The 19,512-nt window shown below is 35.3% G+C and overlaps 2 protein-coding genes across 3 annotated transcripts in view; one reads left to right on the forward strand and one right to left on the reverse strand.

Annotated features, from left to right (window-relative positions):
* The window catches only part of LOC106177838 (Fanconi anemia group A protein homolog), a 27,683-nt gene extending 12,069 nt beyond the window's left edge, over positions 1 to 15,614 (forward strand). For both annotated transcript variants that reach the window (XM_087010432.1, XM_087010433.1), the window contains exons 19-40: positions 273 to 322; positions 620 to 696; positions 1,035 to 1,142; positions 1,402 to 1,535; positions 2,164 to 2,319; positions 2,659 to 2,849; positions 3,213 to 3,318; positions 4,606 to 4,755; positions 5,120 to 5,193; positions 8,858 to 8,989; positions 9,285 to 9,381; positions 9,600 to 9,748; positions 10,065 to 10,173; positions 10,497 to 10,556; positions 10,869 to 10,967; positions 12,248 to 12,366; positions 12,826 to 12,921; positions 13,199 to 13,262; positions 13,443 to 13,505; positions 13,808 to 13,962; positions 14,485 to 14,635; positions 14,895 to 15,614. In XM_087010432.1, coding sequence (XP_086866558.1) covers positions 273 to 322; positions 620 to 696; positions 1,035 to 1,142; positions 1,402 to 1,535; positions 2,164 to 2,319; positions 2,659 to 2,849; positions 3,213 to 3,318; positions 4,606 to 4,755; positions 5,120 to 5,193; positions 8,858 to 8,989; positions 9,285 to 9,381; positions 9,600 to 9,748; positions 10,065 to 10,173; positions 10,497 to 10,556; positions 10,869 to 10,967; positions 12,248 to 12,366; positions 12,826 to 12,921; positions 13,199 to 13,262; positions 13,443 to 13,505; positions 13,808 to 13,962; positions 14,485 to 14,635; positions 14,895 to 15,089 — 2,535 coding nt within the window. In that variant the 3' untranslated portion in view covers positions 15,090 to 15,614. The remainder of the gene's footprint in view (positions 1 to 272; positions 323 to 619; positions 697 to 1,034; positions 1,143 to 1,401; positions 1,536 to 2,163; positions 2,320 to 2,658; positions 2,850 to 3,212; positions 3,319 to 4,605; positions 4,756 to 5,119; positions 5,194 to 8,857; positions 8,990 to 9,284; positions 9,382 to 9,599; positions 9,749 to 10,064; positions 10,174 to 10,496; positions 10,557 to 10,868; positions 10,968 to 12,247; positions 12,367 to 12,825; positions 12,922 to 13,198; positions 13,263 to 13,442; positions 13,506 to 13,807; positions 13,963 to 14,484; positions 14,636 to 14,894) is intronic.
* LOC106177837 (carbohydrate sulfotransferase 11) lies at positions 15,079 to 18,608 on the reverse strand. The gene is made up of 2 exons (XM_013560741.2): positions 18,407 to 18,608; positions 15,079 to 18,066 (listed from the first exon to the last, which is right to left on the reverse strand). Exons 1-2 carry the CDS (start codon positions 18,423 to 18,425, stop codon positions 16,784 to 16,786), a joined length of 1,302 nt encoding a protein of 433 aa, XP_013416195.2. The 5' UTR covers positions 18,426 to 18,608; the 3' UTR covers positions 15,079 to 16,783.
* Positions 18,609 to 19,512: the final 904 nt, after the last annotated feature.

Raw genomic sequence — 19,512 nt, forward strand, 5'->3', positions numbered from 1 at the left:
TGTTCAGTCATCAGAGGTTTCCTTACCTCTAATTTTAATATAAATAAAAGATTCGTATTTGATGAGAGAATATAAAGTTACTTTTTTTTCACTGTGGGTGATAAGCTAAAACATATCTTGTCAAATCAAACCTATGAGGCAGTTAAGCAAAAAAAAAAATTCTTTTACTAAATTTTATGCAGGCAATATGACAGCTACCTAGTGCATTTCGTGCCATGTGGTGTTTTGTTTTTTCTTTAAAGCAACTTTTTCATAATAATTATTTATTTTAGCTACCAGAGTCAGCAGATACAAAAATGCAGTTTATCAATGCCCTATACAGGTAAGAATGACCACTTCTTAAATGATGTTTTTGAGGAAAAATTATGTGACATTCATCCACATTATTGTTCTGTTGAATTCTGAAGGATATTTTATATACCATGGTGAAAGAAATTAAAAGTAGTCATATGCTTGACAAAATAAGACACAGTTCTTATCTTTGGCTGACTGCTGTATAAATCATGATTTACACTATGTAATTATTGATTCAAATTATTGGCTGAAAGGAAAAACCTGCAAGATTTAAAGTATTGTATCAGCTTATGAGTTGTCGTCATTCATCATTTGTTAACCTCAGAGCAGAGAAAATTCCGCCGACCATGTTCTCGAATTATGAAGAGGCCTGCAAGAGAGAGGCTCAGAAGCTTCTGGAAGGTACTGGTTTGTAGAATGAACACAGTGATGATAATGATAACTGCAATAAATGTCATAATCAAGAGTTGAGAATTTTGTCAAGGAAAATGTCAAAAAAATTTGAATAATTTTCAAATATTACACATAGAAGACACAGTTGAAGTTGCCATCATTTCTTTCTCTACTGAATCTGTTCCAAAATATTTCATCAAAATTTGTCAGGAAATTTTTAGATATCTTGCCCATCAACAAGAAAGCACTGATGTTAAATAAACTCTACTTTTTGGAAGATATATTGATATCAGAAAAGTTGTAAGATATGGTTTTATTTGATGACTAATTGTCATACTTATTTGAAGGTGTATTTTCTGATGAGGACTCCATGGATTCACTTTTGTTGGACCCGCTGGAGCAGTTACAGCACAGTCTAGACCAGTTTGTAGAGAGTGTGAATCAGGGGAAAACTGGTAAATACTCAACAACTCCTCTAACCAGCATATTGGATGTTTTTATTTACTGTCATGTAAAAGACAGACACTTTTTTTTCAAGCCAGAAACAAGCAGAAACAGAAAATTCAGGTTCTGAACCTTGAGTACCTATCCATAAGTAGGGCCTTTTCACTTTGGTTCACAGACAAGATTTTAAGTTCAATAACCATGAGATGTGTTTAAATGTACAAAGAGGAAGGAAATAATTGAAGAAAGAAAAATCCATAAATTTTTCAGACACATCCTCTCTCCTGTCCGGTATTGCTGGCAAACTGGACTCCCTGACCACTGGTCTGGAGGGTGTGCCTTCAGACACTGGTGTTGTCAGACTGGACGTTAACTGCCCACAGCTGGACCCTAGGGAAGTTAAGGTATCATAGGCCCCATTCAGAATAGGGGACAAAGTAGTCCCAGGGTTAAATATGGCGACCCACTACAAAGCTTGCCACCTTTTCTGCAAATAACACTGAATAGACATCCCGTGGGGAAGTATTCAAGTAAGTCGGCCATATTTGACCCAAGGACTAGTAAGTCCCCTATTCTGAATAGGGCCATATACTGTAGATCAGTGTGGAGAAAGGCATTATGGCTTAAAGATCCCATACCCTCCACAAAAAAAAAGATACAGAAAGGGAAAAAATGATTACAATAAGAAAGAAAGAAAGACAAAGCAAGTATGCAGGGTTTTAGGAATTCCTCTCTACATATCTTTAATTAAAATTTTTGATAAATTATTACATTTACTTTCATTCTTACAATTGTTTCAGAAATTGTTTTCTATAATATAATGACTGATTAATTGCTTTAAGTAAGAGGAATGTATTCGGGGGCGGATTGAGGCTGTCTTCTGGGTCTTTATTTATTTTTCTGTCGAAAGATGGTCAAAAATGGAGGACGGATCAGGAAAGACAATGTGGAAGACTTTCAGAAAATAGCTCTGGTTCCGCCCCTGGTATTATCTTTATTATTATTGTTGTTGTTGTTGTTGTCCAATTCCAGATCTGTGACAAGCTCCTGGAAACATTCTGTCAGGGCGTGGCATTGAGTGCAGCTGGTCACTACACCTGGTGTACTCCCTTCATTAGCATGCTGAGTGGACAGAGGTCACTTCATACTGCCCTCTTCACCAGAGTGTACTGGCTGCTACACAGACAGGTCAGGGGGTTGTTAGGGGGATGATTCTCTGTACATTGAGCAAGAACAGGCTCTTTCTCTGAAAGGATGATATTAGGCTTGATTCAAGTACTGTAGTAAAAATGATTTTTGTTCCATTTTCATTTGTTTTTTTTTTTTTTTTTTTTTTTTTTTTTTTTGAAAAGCCAAAATGTATGGACACTATGATGATTGTAATTTTTTCATTATATTTATTTATTTATTTATTTATTTATTTATTTATTTATTTATTTATTCATTAGCACATTTTAATTCAATTGTTTGTTGTTAATTTATTTTATAGCAAACATTTATTGTAATTATTATTATTCTATCTCCTAGAGTCTGACCCTGACAGAGTACCACACGGCAGGTATAGCAGCATTTCTGGTTCACCTTGCCAGCCAGGAACACTTGTTTACACAGGTTTCACTAGGGGGCAGTGCAGTCAGTCTGACCACAGCTGGATTAGTGGAGGAGATGATTCAGGGACTGACCTTGATCTCTGGTCGCGAGATGAACTTTTGTTTAAGGTAATGGGTGCAAGATGTCTTCTGTTGTCCTAGCTGCCATAGAGAGAAATATTTGATGAAAATATATCAGACGAGTCTTTGAAAACTTTATAATCTTGTTGATGGCTTTACTGAATCAGGAGCAGGAAATCCCAACTTTCTTGTAGATTATTTATTCAGTGCAAGACCCGTCAATTGCCATTATGAGCTCCTAAAAGTTTGCTTTTGCTTCTTCAACTGAGAAAGTTAAACATTTTGAACATGGCACATGTAAATCATACATCTCTCATTCCTTCTCTCTCTCTCTCTCTCTCTCTCTCTCTCTCTCTCTCTCTCTCTCTCTCTGCATTATGTTTGGAGGACATTTTTTTTCTCAATTTTAAGGCTCATAACATATTACCTGAAGCATGCGTTAGAGAGTCGCACCCAGTTTTATTTGTTCTACATGGATGCCAAGTCAGCTGTAATACCAGCATCTCTCTTAGTCAAGGTATGCAGTTCAAATTTTAAAAAAATCTTTACGTATATTGAATATCTGATATATCAGGGCTTTTAGGGTGGGTGAAGTTTTTAAAAATATTTTGTTATTCTATGAAAATATTTATTGAAAATTGTTTTCATGCAGAGAAACAGCAGTGCTTTACTTCTTATTTATGCCATACAAGCTGAGAGTAGGAAAAAAATTTAATTATACTATTAATAAAGAGAGCAAATAGAGTCTTTTCCACGGTCACGTGTCTTCCGCTAAATTATCCGTGGGAACGCGAGATTTTGCGGGATTTGAAGTTTCAGGGGGAAAGTGTGGAGTGTACACGACGGACGCCATATCGAGGAGTGCTCATTTCAATCTGAACTTTCAAAGTTTCGTAACATGTTATCACTTGATTTTTTCGAAAACACATTCATGGGAGCAGTTGGAATAGAAATTAAGCAGAAGTACCTGATGACTTTTCAATGAAAGAACTAAAAACTTACCTCATCGACAGCAAAGATAGGACATTCGGTACTTTTGAAGTATACCCCCCCACCCTGTAACTTCCTGAAACCTTCATTTTTCAAACATTTTTTACAGTGTCTTTTGCACCTATGTCAAAGCTGTTGAAATAAAATGTTTATGTAATTACCTGTGGTCTTTTTATTAGTTTTAATCACATTTAATCCACCCCATTGAAATACAATGTGAAAATTTACAGTGTAACCGCAGTCAATAACTTGCTGCGTTTTTGTTGGCTAACTCTACCTTATTTTATGTGAACATAGGATTGATACATTGTATACTTGGATTTCCTCTGTGAAATTATTATGAGCTACTTGTTCACATAAAATTACCTTAGAGTTAGGCAACGAAAATGCGGCAAGTTATTGACTGCGGGTGTAAATTGAAGATTCTAACTTTGTATTTCAATGGGCTGGATTAAACGTGATTAACACTAATAAAAAGTCCACAGGTAATTAAAAAAGCATTTTATTTCAACAGCTTTGACATAGATAAACAATAAAATGTAAAAAACTGTTTGAAAAGTGAAAGTTACTGAAAGTTACAGGGTGGGGGTATACTACAAAAGTACCGAAGGCCCCTTCTGCCTGAGAAACAGTCCCGCACAAAATGGTGCGAACTGCGCATGCTCACGATTTCGTGGAAAAGACTCTATTCAACATGCAATGAGCAATAAGCTTCTTTTTAAAGTATTAAACCATAATTATTTATCTCTCTTTTTCTTTAAAATATTCAGTAATTTTTAAAGGTAATACATTCTACATTTTGTTTGTGTTGTAGCTCTCCTTCCTGGTTCCCAGATGCTATGCTGCAGCCAGGAGAAGCTGTCGTATGTTTGGAGATGTTCTCCTCTCCACAGAGACATTTGAAGCACTTGTTGTGGGACTGTACAGGTCTGGCAAAGTGCAGGAACTTCTTGGCTTAACCCAGGTACAGAGAAACGCCTTGATTGTGTGTTATATGTTATAATGGGGGGATATTCATGAAATTTTATGGTCAATAGATTTGCTTAGAATTTATTTTTGTAGTCAATTGATTGTTTTTAGGATATTAAGATGATAAAGAAGAAATGGCCATATAAAGCCACTTTATGTAGTGGAAAATATTTCAAAGTTTTAAAGAATTAATTTTTTTACTAAAAGTATTTTCCTTAACTTTTTAAAAGTTAAAAGTGTAGTTATATTTTAGGAAGTTTGTTACTCATGCTTTAATTCATTTGCAACTACTGAGAATTGAATGTTTAAACATAAGTTATATGATATGAAAAAAATTTTTTTTTTTCAAAATTTGCCAGTATAAATTAAGAGACTGGGTGGGGCTAGAGCTACAGGTTCAACCCTCAGAGGACTGCCTGGATGAATTACAGAGGTATGAGTAGTGATAGAACTCTCTAATATCCCTGCACACTGATTCCTTAGATAAGATAAGATAAGATAAGAGTTTATTTAGCCAATTATAAAAATCGGAAATCATTTTCCTTTTGGAGCAATATACAGAGTAAAATAATAAAATAATACAATAAATAAATAAATTAAGAATTTAGTTTTGAGATAAAATTAAAATGCGTCACTGCACTTGGATAAAAGCTGTTTAAAAAGCGTTTACTGCCTTTAAAAGTTAAAAGTCTACTGTTGCTTGGTAAAAAAGTAAAAAGAGATGTTGCAGGATGGAAAGAGTCTTTCATGGTGTTGACAATTCTTTTCTCCATCCTGTCTTTAAAAATATCATCCAGCATGGGGAGATCCTGCCCAATAATCCTGCTTGCAGTTTTTACAATGTTTGTTAATTTCTTCCTTTCCTCCCCAGCTGTTCCGCTATACCATATTATAATTCCGTACGCTAGAATGCTTTCAATTACACACCTGTAAAAATTGACTAAAATAGGCACGCTATCAGTAAAAGTTCTCAATGATCTTAAAAAATACAGTCTTTGTCGTGCCTTCTTTACACTCTTTGCGGTGTTATCTTTCCAATTCAATTTACTGTTAAGGTGTATACCTAGTAGTTTAAATTCCTCTACTCTACTAACTTCAACATTACCAATGGTGAGTGGTACCTTTACATTCTGATTCCTTCTAAAATCCACTATCATTTGATTTCTTTGGTTTTAGCTACGTTCAAGATAAGATCATTACTCTCGCACCAGCTTAACACCGACTCAACAGATTCTCTATATGTACTCTCATCATTATCAGTAACTAGCCCCACAAGCGTAGTATCACCCGCAAATTTCATGAGAAAAGTCCCGTCGCTTACACTAGTACAATCATAGGTAAAAAGGGAGTAAAGACAAGGTGAAAGGACGCATCCCTGTGGTGCACCGGTATTTAAGACTGTTGTTTTTGAGCTAAAAGTGCCAACTTTAACAGATTGTCTTCTATCTAAAAGAAAGTCTAAAATCCAGTCACAAATAAAGACAGGTAGCTTAAGATGGTTTAAAAGTTTCAGATATAGTTTTTTTGGCACAATTGTGTTAAAAGCTGAACTGTAGTCAATAAATAAAATCCTTGCATAAGAATTTTTGTTATCTAAGTGTTGTAGTACAGTGTGTAGGCACAGATTAATTGCATCTTCAACATTTCTGTTAGATCGATAAGCGAACTGCAGTGATAGGAAGTGGCCATTTGCTTTTATTATGATAAACGCAATTCATTTTGCATGTTTTTTACTTTTAAAGCATGGCTTAAATCGGCTTGACAATATGACTTTATTGTACCACCAGCGTAGGCGCTGGCGGTACACATGGTTTTAGTCCCGACCCGTATGTTCCGCCGGCTCCTGCGGCTCCTGCGGCTCCTGCGGCTCCGCCGCCAAGTCACCGTTACCGCTTCTCCTCCTAGACGGTAAGGGCCTCCATACCCATCTCTTGGATTTAGGTCACCTATAATCTCAACTCGTTCCACGTAAAATTTGGGCTTTGTCGGTATTGGGGTCTAGTTGTGGCACTCATTGCAATGCACCCTTGTCCAAAAATGGCAAAATGAAATGCTAATTATCTCCCCTACAGAAGGAATTATGGGAAAAATTTCTACAGACAGCTTTCCAAAAGTCATATGTGTAGATTTCAAATATGCCCTTGGATTTGACCTTTGACCTTTATTTTAAGGTCAAACGGGCCAAAATTTTCAAAAAAACAAAATTTTTGCCGAAAAAAAAATTATTTGCGGTCTTATTCAGACACCACACAGACTTAACTAATAATATTAATGGAAAGTGTTACCCTTCAGGTCATCTTTCATCTCCGTGAATTTGGGGTCAATCGGTGCATTTTCACGGGAGTAGCGGCCATAAGATATCGAAACTGAAAACTGTCTCTAATTCGGGAACCGTTAATGCTAGACACCCATTCTTTTTTGCATTTTGTAGAGCATGTAAAGCCCAACACTGGAGGTGGTCTCCGTTTTTTTGTATTCCATACGGTTTTCGAGTTACGCTGTATCAAAAAGTACATATTGGTGGTGAAAGCAAAATGTGCAGTACGGTAATGGATAATAAATTTTGAACTCCGGAAAAATAAAACATAAGGCTTGGCAAAGCAGACAACTTGTGGTCAAAAATGACATTATTTCATCAAATTTGAACTTCTGGAACTTCAGAGCACCTCCCATTTCAAGAATTTCGACCAAAATGACCTTTTCTTTATTTTAATTAATTTTTTCTGTAGGAAATTTATGGCACATTAAGGTAACTCCAAAATTATAACATTTAGTCCCTTATATCTCCAAAACTGGCAGAGATAGGTCCATAGTTACTATTGAAGTTGAATAGGAAGTCATATACTGGCAATCTAAATGTGACCTTGAAATTGACCTTTGACCTACTTTTCACCATGAACTGAACTTTGCATATTTTTCTTCCCTTTTTATCTCCAAAACTGGCAGAGATAGGTCCATAGTTTCTATTGAACGTGAATAGGAAGTCATATACTGGCAATCTAAATGTGACCTTAAAATTGACCTTTGACCTACTTTTCACCATGAACTGAACTTTGCAAATTTTGCTTCCTTTTATCTCCAAAACTGGCAGAGATAGGTCCATAGTTTCTATTGAACTTGAATAGGAAGTCATATACTGGCAATCTAAATGTGACCTTAAAATTGACCTTTGACCTACTTTTCACCATGAACTGAACTTTGCAAATTTTGCTTCCCTTTTATCTCCAAAACTGGCAGAGATAGGTCCATAGTTACTATTGAAGTTGAATAGGAAGTCATATACTGGCAATCTAAATGTGACCTTAAAATTGACCTTTGACCTACTTTTCACCATGAACTGAACTTTGCATAGTTTGCTTCCCCTTTATCTCCAAAACTGGCAGAGATAGGTCCATAGTTTCTATTGAACGTGAATAGGAAGTCATATACTGGCAATCTAAGTGTGACCTTGAAATTGACCTTTGACCTACTTATTATCATGAACTGAACTCTGCTAATTTCTTTCTCTTTTAACTCCAAACCTGGCAGAGATAGGCCCATAGTTACTATTGAAGTTGAATAGGAAGTCATATACTGGCAATTTACTGTGACCTTGGAATTGACCTTTGACCTACCTTGCGATGAACTTAACTTTGATTGTACCATTTTTAGTAATATATATATTTTTTGCATATTTTGAAAATTCTTGTTGATTGCATTTTTACAGCTTGTCAAGCACAAGACTGGTGGCTGTGTTCCTTATTTTGTATATGTGGGGGTCTATATGAATGCGCTTGCTCCAGCTGGTGGTACAATATTCGGAGGCGGTATCGCCTCTCTGATCCTCTAGTTTATTTATTTATTTAAATTGAGAAATAAAAGCCACTTGTTTTGTGAGTTGTTTCTTGAAGGATAGATTCAGTCAGTCATTTAGTCTGATTCGTCAATTTGAAAGTGAATTTAAAGGTCAAGTCACTTTTTGTACATTATATAAAATTGCCAAAATTATAATTTGATCTATCTTATGCTGTAGTTGTTGGCCACATCCAGTATACCCCTGGCCTATCTGTGCTTTGGTAAACATTTATTTACAAAAACAACTCTCTCTCTCTGTCCAGACTAGACTACTACAGATGGGTTCTACACTCCGTCTTTATTCCAAAACCTGTGCAAGATGGCGGCTGTGGAGGAAACATTAGAGAAGCTGTGACTGTGTTATTTAATGGAATTATTGACCATGACTTGAATGGGTATGTTAAGAACAAACCATTTTTATTACACACTTCAGTAGTTATGTTTCAGTGAAGGTTATCTTTAAACATTTCTTTGGACATTCCTTCAAACTTGTCTTTGGAATTCTACATACAATTTTGTAAATCTTTTTACATAAAATTTTAGATATGATAATTCAGACAATTTTTTAATGTTTTTTTTTTATTCCATTCTTAATTATTTTACTACATGTGCGATACATTAATAACTATAAAGTTGCATGTGCATTTGAGTTTAGTTTTGAGGAGAAATAACTGTTTTTTTTCCCCATAGAAATCTCAGTTTTTCTGACATTGGCTGTCATCATCACCGTCTCCTTTGTTCCAAACCAAAGAACAGCACAAGATCTGAGTTGGTGTTAGTTCTGCAGGTGAGATTTGCCTTGATGAAGCTACTTTAACATGGTTGTAATATAATAATATATATTTTATAATTACTATAAAATAACAATGATATATATTTTATAAATTACTATAAAATAGCAATGATGGTTTGTCCTTTCTTTTAAATTAATTTGTATCGGACTTGATGGTTAAACAGTTCTGATAATTAATAAAATTTAAACATTTGAATTGATATCATATCCAGGAACTGTCTCAGTACCTTTCAAGCAGTACTGTAGAGGCAGCTTCCATCCAAGACAAGCCCTGGTTGCTGTTCACCATCACACAGAGGTTGGCACAGTATGGAGAGCAAGACAAGCTCAACATGCAAGCTGATCTCTGTTCTTGTCTGAGGTAGGCATTTTGTTGAAAATAGATTTTTGAAAAGGGAAAAAGAATAGAAAGAATTATCCTTGTGCATTCTTCATTTCAACTTTTTACTTTCTGGAGGTTTTCAAGTTTAATGATATGCAAAATCTTTCAAAGGAGTACTAAAAAGAGCCTTTTTATAAGTGCAAACATACCAAGTAGGATTTAAAAAACATGATAAAGAAAATGAGGCAACACAACTGAAATGGATATGGCAAGTTTATCAAAGACAAATTTTGCCTCCACTTATTACAAAATCAAGTTTTTGTTTTTATTTATATTTTCTTGTTTTTATCTACAGAGTGGCTGCGTCATTGTCTCCATACCTATTCTACGTTGATGAGTTGTGGAGCAGCACATTTACTGTAGCTACTCTGGAGGCCTCTGTACACTTAATAAACACATACGTGGTAAGATATAAAGTAATTAACAATCGCGTTTTTAAATATAACATACTCAATAATAAAAATACCATTAAAAATAATAATAATAATGCATGAAGGCAAGACTTACAGCGGCTTATTCTTATTGGGAAATGAATTCTTTTTGAATGAATTTATGCTTCAAGAAAGGTTATCTAACAGATCTTATCCATTGATAAGGCCTTTATAGTCAAAATTATTTGAATTTTAAGAATCTTAAGAAATATTATATTTAAGGTTATACAAAAAATGAAAGATGCATGTTCTTGTTAAGTAGATGGTCAGAAAGCTCTTCAATTTATCAATTTCAGAGAAATTTTTGTTGCGAAGGTATAGTTTTACCTTGGTCGCTGACTCTTTACTTTGTGAGGGTAAGTATAATATTTTTACAAGATTAGCAATTAATGTTGTATTGTGTTTTGTTTGGTGATGACATCTTGACATTTCAAATTTTGTCTGAGCTCACATTCCTGGATGATAACTTGTATTCTATGCTATTCATTGAATAATAATAATATCTATGCATTTATCAATATTTATTCAGGTATCAATATTTTATTCTGGACAAAAATTTAATAAGTTTTACATAGCTGAAGTTAAAATACAAGTTTCTTCAAACAACAGATCATGTAACTCTTTTCATCAGAGATTTAAAAATTATGTTAAATTTCATCTTACTCCAGGGATTACTGTCATTGTGCTCACAAAGAAGCCAAAGTTTGAACAGCGCTGTACTGAATCAAGGTTTTGGAAAGTCTCCACTTATAGTGGTCTCCTTGATAGTAAGTGATACTATTTCATTTTTATTTTATTTTTATTCATACTTTTTCTATGAGTGCATTCCCAGAGATTTAGATCGATCCAGAGATTTAGATTTAGATCAACCTAACTCCCTGGGGGTTCACGCTAAATTGCAGTTGGCCGAGCACGCACCATAGTTAATTACCCCCTTACAGCTTTTAGTAGGCGGGACAGACGCTTAAGCCAGCTAAGCTGACAGTAATCTAGTGAGACTCCCCACAGGGATAGATCGATCTAAAATCTATGGGAATGGGGTCTATGATTCTGTTTTAATTTTCCTAACACAATTAACAGATGATTTATTTTTCTGTATTTATTGTGTTTAACTTTTTCTTGTGTTTTTTAACAAATTCATTGTGCACATCATGGCAGTGGTAAGTTAGACATGCGTGTGTGTGCATGTGTGTGTATGCACGTGTGCATGCCAAGATTAAGTATAATTAGGCAACGGTTAACTATTTACATGTTAATTCTGGCTGCTTAATTAAATTGTTTCCTAAATCAACTGATTACTAAATTATTCAACTGGATCAAAATGAATTAAGTCTGTTCCCAAAACATTGTTTTGGTACTGAATTAAATTAATTTGATGATTCAAAGGTATTAAAATGTCTATTTTAAGATTAACTGAAAAAGAAAAAAGTCTTGAAAAAGCTCAATGTAAAGAATAAATGAGACGTTTTTGAACACCATATAGAATTCTGTTGATATCCCTTCTTATTTTCCATAGAAATCAATACAAAGACTCACTGTAAATGAATAAAAGATGCAGTCATAATATGATGTTTCTGTTTAAGGCAGCATATGGCATATTACATATTTGCTACTACAAAGTCTGTTGCCTTAAACTTATTAATATTTGATCAGATTTGTATGTAAGTCGCTTTTGACTGCAGGTATACACATTTTGTTCAGTAATATACTTAAGCCAATGTTTTACCTGAGTTTTAACCCTCATATAATGCCTATGATATGATAGTGAATATTTTATTATAATAGACATAATATTGTCAACATGAACACACTTCATCTCAGATATAATATATGTTTGAAATATCCATGCTGTTTCACATTGTCTAATTATATTAAACTGATGCTCATGACTAGAAACTGAAAGCTTTTTTTGAGAGCTTTGCCATACCCAATTGCCTTTATTATGTAGACTATAGATGAAGTTAATTTATGATAGAAACTGAATTTTTTTTTAAATTTTCTTTTAGTCAAATGCATTTATATATTTATTATTATTTTGAAATGTTAGATGCATTATCCAGTGGTTGAAGGGGCTTTGGGTAGGGAGTTATGCAGCAGCCATGGTTCCAGTAGTGAACATTTTGTTATCTTCAACAGACTACGTTCTGTGTACATGTGGGCAACAGAGTAAGTTCTCATTGATTGATTGACTGACTGACTGACTGGTTGGTTGGTTGGTTGGTTGATTGATTGATTGATTGATTGTTTTGGTATTGCTGTCACAAATCAATAGATACATACAAAATTAAGACCAAATGGTGTAAAAAAAATATTTCTGTCCTTGAGAAAACCTTATCTACTGTTATTTTTAGTAGTTTTGCACGTGAAATTGAGATGTAGACTTTTTATTTAAAAGTGTGGTTGTGTAAAAATTATTGTGTAAGCCACAAAACAGAGCAGAAAATATAAGTACTGCCTTTTATAACACTCCTTTTATGTATAAAATAATTGTACATATCTCTACAGGAATACCGATTTATTAAACATGGCTAAAATAAAAAGTTATACACTCTGTTAAAAACTTTGTCATGAAATGAGCCTTGTCGTAAAATTGTCCGTAATATAGTGAATAATTTTCACTTTCAGACTACTGGGGCAGACCCTCTCACTGGAGCCACCGTGCCCTGAACCGTGGATATCTGGGGCAGCCATCTTTGCCGTCTGTGCATCTGCCGGGCATAGGTAAATTGGAATTGAAAACCAGTATTTACAAAGTCTTACATTTTTGCTGACTAAAATGAATTGAAAGACGGTATTTAAAGAGTCTTGGGTATCCATTTTGTTCAGATCTCGCTGAATCTGTTTGAATTTTTTGTGTTTCTGAATATTAAAACAAGGAGCTCTAACAAAGTTTTTTTTAAAAAACCCTTGATAAAAATATCTGCATGTGTGCCCTCCTTGATGTCCATGTTGGCTGTATATATAATAAAGATTGTATACTGTTTAAACTGTGTTTCAGGTACTTGTCTTTATTTACGGAAAAAGTTCATCAGTCTTTGAAGGCTCCAGGAGAATCCTTTGAGGTACACAAAAATCTTCTTTCAGAAGAGAATTAAATTTTCCATCTTATAATTTTGACTCAATTTTATCACTTGATAAATAAAATGTGAATGAATTGTGCATCAGTTTGGATCTACATGTTCATACACTTTCATGTATAAAATATAGCCACTGAACCACTAACTTTGTTGGTCTTTTTCAAGGTTTTAGAAATGTGTTTTTCCTGCTTGGTTGCTCAAGTCACATACAGCACCTGTTTCTCAGAGGTAGGAAGACACATTTTTTTGGAAATGAGAGGGAGAGAGAGAAGGGGAGAGAGATAGAAGCTTGTGAATGGATCATATTACAAGGGAAGTACTGTAGATGGGGGAGGAGAGAGTGAAATCAGACAATAAAAATGAGGGACAGAAGGGAGATGATGAACAGAGAGAGAGAGAGATAGTGATTTCAAGGAGTGTTTGATGCATACTAGTACATCTATAAATATATCACTAACTTTAATTTCTGCAAATGATTTGCATTAACTTTAAAGTATAATCTAATTATCATTTATTTTCCAATACTTCAGTGTCATCAAGATGAAAGCTACCAGGAAGCTATGTTAACAGTGCTGACAGCAAGCCCTTTGTTACTGACAGTGTTTAGTTCACAACATTCTACAGTGCTGCAGACTTCAGTATTTCCAGATTATGTCACAAGATGTCAGTGTCTCCTTGTATTTAGGTAGGTTGTGTGACACAAGATGTCAGTGTCTCCTTGTATTTAGGTAGGTTTTGTGACACAAGATGTCAGTGTCTCCTTGTATTTAGGTAGATTGTGTGACACAAGATGTCCATTAATTCCACTGCCCATGTGGCATTGTTGAACACATTTCTCTTTTAAATCTGTGAAACAATTCAGATAACTTGAGTTACCTTAAAAAGACTAAGCTACAGTTAAATGAAACTTAAAAAATAAAAATATACTGAAAATGCTAAAAGGTTGCCTTGTAGTATGAGAGTTTTTTCATAGTTGATAAGATATAGTAGATAAAATGATAAAATAGAATATTCTTAACTTATGTACTAAATTACATCAGTCAAACGCAACATTTGGGTCTAGCACTTCTGGACCTTGGTCACATGAATGGTTATTTCACACCAGAATCCAGTGTAGAAGTGTGATGGATTATTTAATCAGGTTGCCTGATGTTAATGTTTTGTGAAGGTAATTTGTGGTGTGATGTTGGTATTGCTTCTTCTCCAGGATCTTGCAGGGTGCTTCAGAAGAGCAGCTGTGTGGTCTACTGGCATGGGAGCAGTCATTATTCACCGTGCTACAACTGTACAAAGAAATGTGTGACTTGCATGATGATCAGGCAGAACAAGATGTGCTCCCTGGGAGCTCCTATAATATGGTGGGTTGATTGCTTCATGGATCACTTTTAAGCTGTTGGTCTCTCCTTCCCTCCCTTCCTCCCTCTCTCCCTCTCCTCTCTTTGTCCTCTGTATAACTCTGTATTTTTTTCTTGAAATTAATTTTTCAAAACAAATGTAAATAAAGGATACTTGCACCATTTGACCTGTGTTAATTCTTTAAAACATGTTTCATTTCAAGAATTTTAAGATTAAATCTGTTCATGTAGACTCATCAAATTCTGTTCATTTTCTCTCTAGGCACTGGACATCAGTCAGTTACAGAGTAGCTGTGGTACCGTGGATAGATGTATAACTCTAGCACCTCCTCTGTCTCTAGCCAGCCTCACTGACTCCTTTATACAGAGCTTAGACACCATACTACAACATAGACTGTACCAGAGGAGAAAGGGTCTTAACAGGAGTTCCAGAATTGGTGACATGGATGTTGGATGATGGCATCAAAAAGAAAAAAAAAGAAAGAAAAAAAAACAATGAAAAGAAAATATTTGACACTAGTTTTCTTTAATGGACATTCTAGGCAGGTCAATGCAGATATCTTGATAGCCTCAGCCTATGGAAAAACTGTGTGATGGAAGAGCTTTCCTTCATGAACTTTCTAATATCAGGCCCGTAGCCAACAATTTCATAAGGGGAGTTCTTTTTTGAAAAAGTGGACCTTTTTCCATAAAAAACTTCATGAACCTAGATCAAATTTTACCCAGAGTGGACCTTTTCCCACCAAAAGGGGCAGTTCTTTCAAACCCCCCAAACCCCCCTGGCTACGGGCCTGAATATCAACCATACATTAGATTATCTGTGGCAGAAGAGAAGGATAAAGCATCTGATAACAATCATCCATGCATCAAGATAAAGATATGTCAAAAAAGTTATTACTGTATAGCAGCAATGCTAAAGATGAGCAGTCTTGAGGATGTGTGAAATGAAAGCAGTCTTCACCAATAAACAGCTGCATTTTAATTTTCATGTTTGTGTAGTTTAAATGCATCGTGATTCTCAGATTCTAGTGGTTATTTCTTACTATACTACATCTGCCCTTGAAGTAAAACTTGTCATTGTACTACGATAATGACTGGTTCTGTTCAGTGGCTGAAGTTGTTAATTCTACTGAAGCTGTTTTTTAAAAAACATGAATTTTTCAAAGCACAACAATCCTGATAAATGGTTTCAACAAAACTGAAAAACATGCTGGCCAGTAGTTCTATTCTATACAGCGAAAGGACCAATAATGAATATACTTTTAAATATTCCAAAATAAAGCATGCATGAAAGATTGTTCATTTAAAAATTCAAACAATAGACAGCCAACTGCAGACGGTACCAAAGAAATGGCATTTTTCTAGTACCTTAAGTCATGTATTGTAATGTATAATGTGACCTGGCATAAAGAGAGGGTGTATTATTTCAAGACTATCAATTTACCAACAAGTTGTCACTGTATCTCAACATTTTAATCAGGATGATTAAAGGAACACAAAACACCTCCGACCTTTATATAACAAAAAAATTTCCTGGAATCTTCAGCAATTCACCTCTTGTTTCCGAATTCTTGTATAATCACCAGCTTTTCCGTATTCTACATAACACTAGCAGCAAAATAAAATAATTTCTGCACTTCAGATATATTTTCATTAAACAACGGTAACCAGACCACATCATTGGCAACCAGCGCGAGACAGATGGGAACTAAGATACCGTAGCTTTAAGTATTATCAACATATATGCTTAATATATGTAGGAATGACGAAAGTGTTGTTAGCACATAATTATGGCGTCTTTCATGAAGCCGTCTGCGACCCGCATTTTTATTATACGAATCGCCCAATTAATATTTATGCTCAATGGCTGTATGACATACACCAGCGCGAAGCGTCTGTTAAATGCCTGCCTTTTAAATTTTTTTCAGCGGTTTGGATTTTAACGGAATTAATGACGGGTACAATTTTTTAGCATATTATCGAATAGCATATTATGCTAAAAAATTGTACCCGTCATTAATTCCGTTAAAATCCAAACCGCTGAAAAAAATTTAAAGTGGATATCATAAAACGTTTTACAGCTTAATAAATATTCTGTTCTTTTGTCAAAAAAGATAATCTTACTCTCATTCCACTGCACCCTTGTATTCCTCACTCATCATGTTCATAATTAAAAAGTTTAAAATCTTGGCTGTAAATTCTCTTTAATTCTGCAATCTGCTGGAGCGACAGTGTTTTAAAGGCCTCTTTGACGTGTCCAAAAGTTTTTCGTTTCATAGAAGAAGGATAGAGAATTTTCTGGCGAATACCGACATGTTTTGCTACTTGGTCAAGATCTTCATCGAAGGTTTCCAATTTGCCTATGATGTCATAGCGCACCTGGCAGGGAAAGCACTGTTCTGATATAGGCAACCAGTGGGTGTCAGTATAGCCATCAACATTCCAGGTGCCATCTTTTGAACGTTTTGAGTGGTCAATGACAAACTGAATAAAATCCCGGAAAGGGAACAGTTGGGTGAGATTCTTGGAACGATCTTGTGTAACCTCTGGGCGATGATACAGACGCCGAACGCGATTGAAAAGGTACCAAGAAATCCCACTGACATCATCACCTTCAAAGGAAGAAAATTGAAACATCATTCGATAATAGGAGACGAGACGTTCAAAGGGGTGTCGCACAAATAGAACTTTAGTGTAATTTTCCAGCAGGTGCTTTGTGGTTTCTTCAAATTTCTTTATAGTTGGGGTGAGGTACTGGTATAGGGTTCTTTCTTCATGCCAAACTTCGTGAGCTTTGTCAGACATAAAATCTAAATCCGTGGTGCTGTCTTTCTGTTTATTAGCTACAATGAACAGTCGTTTGACATTTGTAGACCCGGCCTTGAAAATTTGACAGAAAAGAACCCTGTATTTCTCCTCAATTAGGAATTGGATTGGCACTACAAGTCTTTTTCGCAGCAGTTCTGTTACAGCTTTGACGTCTGCATTTTGAGAAGCGGTGATGTTACAAGCTGATTTTACCATCTTGGCTCTTTTGTAAACGTCCACTATTGGTGAGCCTGTAGGGAGAGGACTCGTGCTTGTTGTCGGGCTCGATCTTGAAGATGTGCCTGAGCTTGCAGTTATGCTTAAGCCTGAGGTTGAACTGAAACTTGTAGTCGTTTCAGAAACATTGTTCCGATAAAAATATGGTTGTGTGCTGCTGAATGAATCAGCATTACGTAAAACTGCTATGGCGGTAGAATTTGAATCAACTGGTGCCACTTTTTTCCAGTAAAGACTACAAGATTCTAGCAGTGATTTCCCAGTATCAGAGAATGTTAGGTACAGTATCAAAATTACCGTCCATACTGTGAACAGGATGAAGTTTTGCTTCCATGGATTTTGGCACCACGCCAACAGTTTTCTTTGAGACACCAAATGTCCCATATTTCCTGAAAATATAAGAAACTACGTCAAGTATTCAACTCATATTATTTTAATATATAATTTATATATTTGTATTCACGACATCGAAACTAGAGCATCCACACATGCTGTCTTCTTGAACTTATTAAATCAGGGCACAGTTTCATCAACAGTGGATAGCGCTGTTCAGTGTTGATGAAACTGGGTTCAGGTTCGTCCAGTCTAGTCTCACGTTTCAGGAATGAATTATCAAGTATATGTACGTGGCATAATGGCATAATTCATCCAGGTAATACAAAATTACCACGTCGACGACAACCCTAGCAACAAAAAGTAGACGACATTATTAGAAAGCAAACGACTTACCGGTTGTTATCTCTTTCATGGCATTTGTCCCGCTTTTCCAACATCGTTCTGAGAAATGAACATCTTCACAAACAATACCTCTATTTGTGCAAAGGTCAGCGTTGGATGTGCAGGTAGTAATTTAACATCTGATCAGCATTGGTTTTAGTATTTAATGCGCTGTTCGTCTCATTACTATATGGTATTCGATGCTGGTGATTATTAATCTTATATTTGACATACATAATCAGAATAAGATGGGCAGTGGGATACGTGAGATGTGCGTCATAAGCCGCCCCAGACCGGCCATGTATATATATATACTTAAACATGTCACACTTTGGTGTGAATAATATCCAAATGATTTATATTGCCCACATTAAACATTAATTATAATCAGAATAAGGTGGACAAAAGGCATGACAATGGATGGAGTGTCTTACTGTAACCATGAGTACAGTTACTCTTTACCGCCGCATATTTTATTATGTGGGTTTTTTTTCTCAGTGAAGAGATAACCGCCAATTTAACCAGAGACATATTAGTAATTATCTAGTGAAAAATCAATCTGTGTCAAGGTTCTGGTAGAGGATAGCGCACAGTAATCATAAGAAGTAAAACCAAAGTTGTAAAGAAAGTTGTCGACATGTAGAGGATGAAGTGGGTGATTGGTGGTTTAATAGTGGGATAGGGTGGTTTTGACAAAGTAGATAATGAGGATGGTATGCTATGTATGAATAAAATAAATAACAAAAAGTGAAATAAGAAAAAGATAGTATTAAATGTGAATAGGATCAAAATTATATTCTATTAGCTGATATCCGTCACATCAATCATTGTACCATGATAAGAGATTAGTATAATAATAATAATGATAAATTTAAAAAATAAAAGAAATGAAATGGGACTGAGGGGGAATCGAACCTACATCGCCGTGTTTGGCAGGCAAGGACGTACGTTACTACTCGGCCAGCAAACGGCGTGTTATTGACAATATATGACACCGGTCACACATGCCGAAGCTTTATGGAAAATGCCGAAGGCTAGAAAATGGCCTCAAAATATACTTTTAACAGTTGTAATCAAAATCAAACTACGGCTACCAGAGGCGGATCCAGGATTATTTG

Source organism: Lingula anatina, chromosome 4, assembly GCF_051362555.1.
Source record: "Lingula anatina isolate TDL-2025a chromosome 4, LinAna3.0, whole genome shotgun sequence".
Taxonomy (NCBI): Eukaryota; Metazoa; Brachiopoda; class Lingulata; order Lingulida; family Lingulidae; genus Lingula; species Lingula anatina.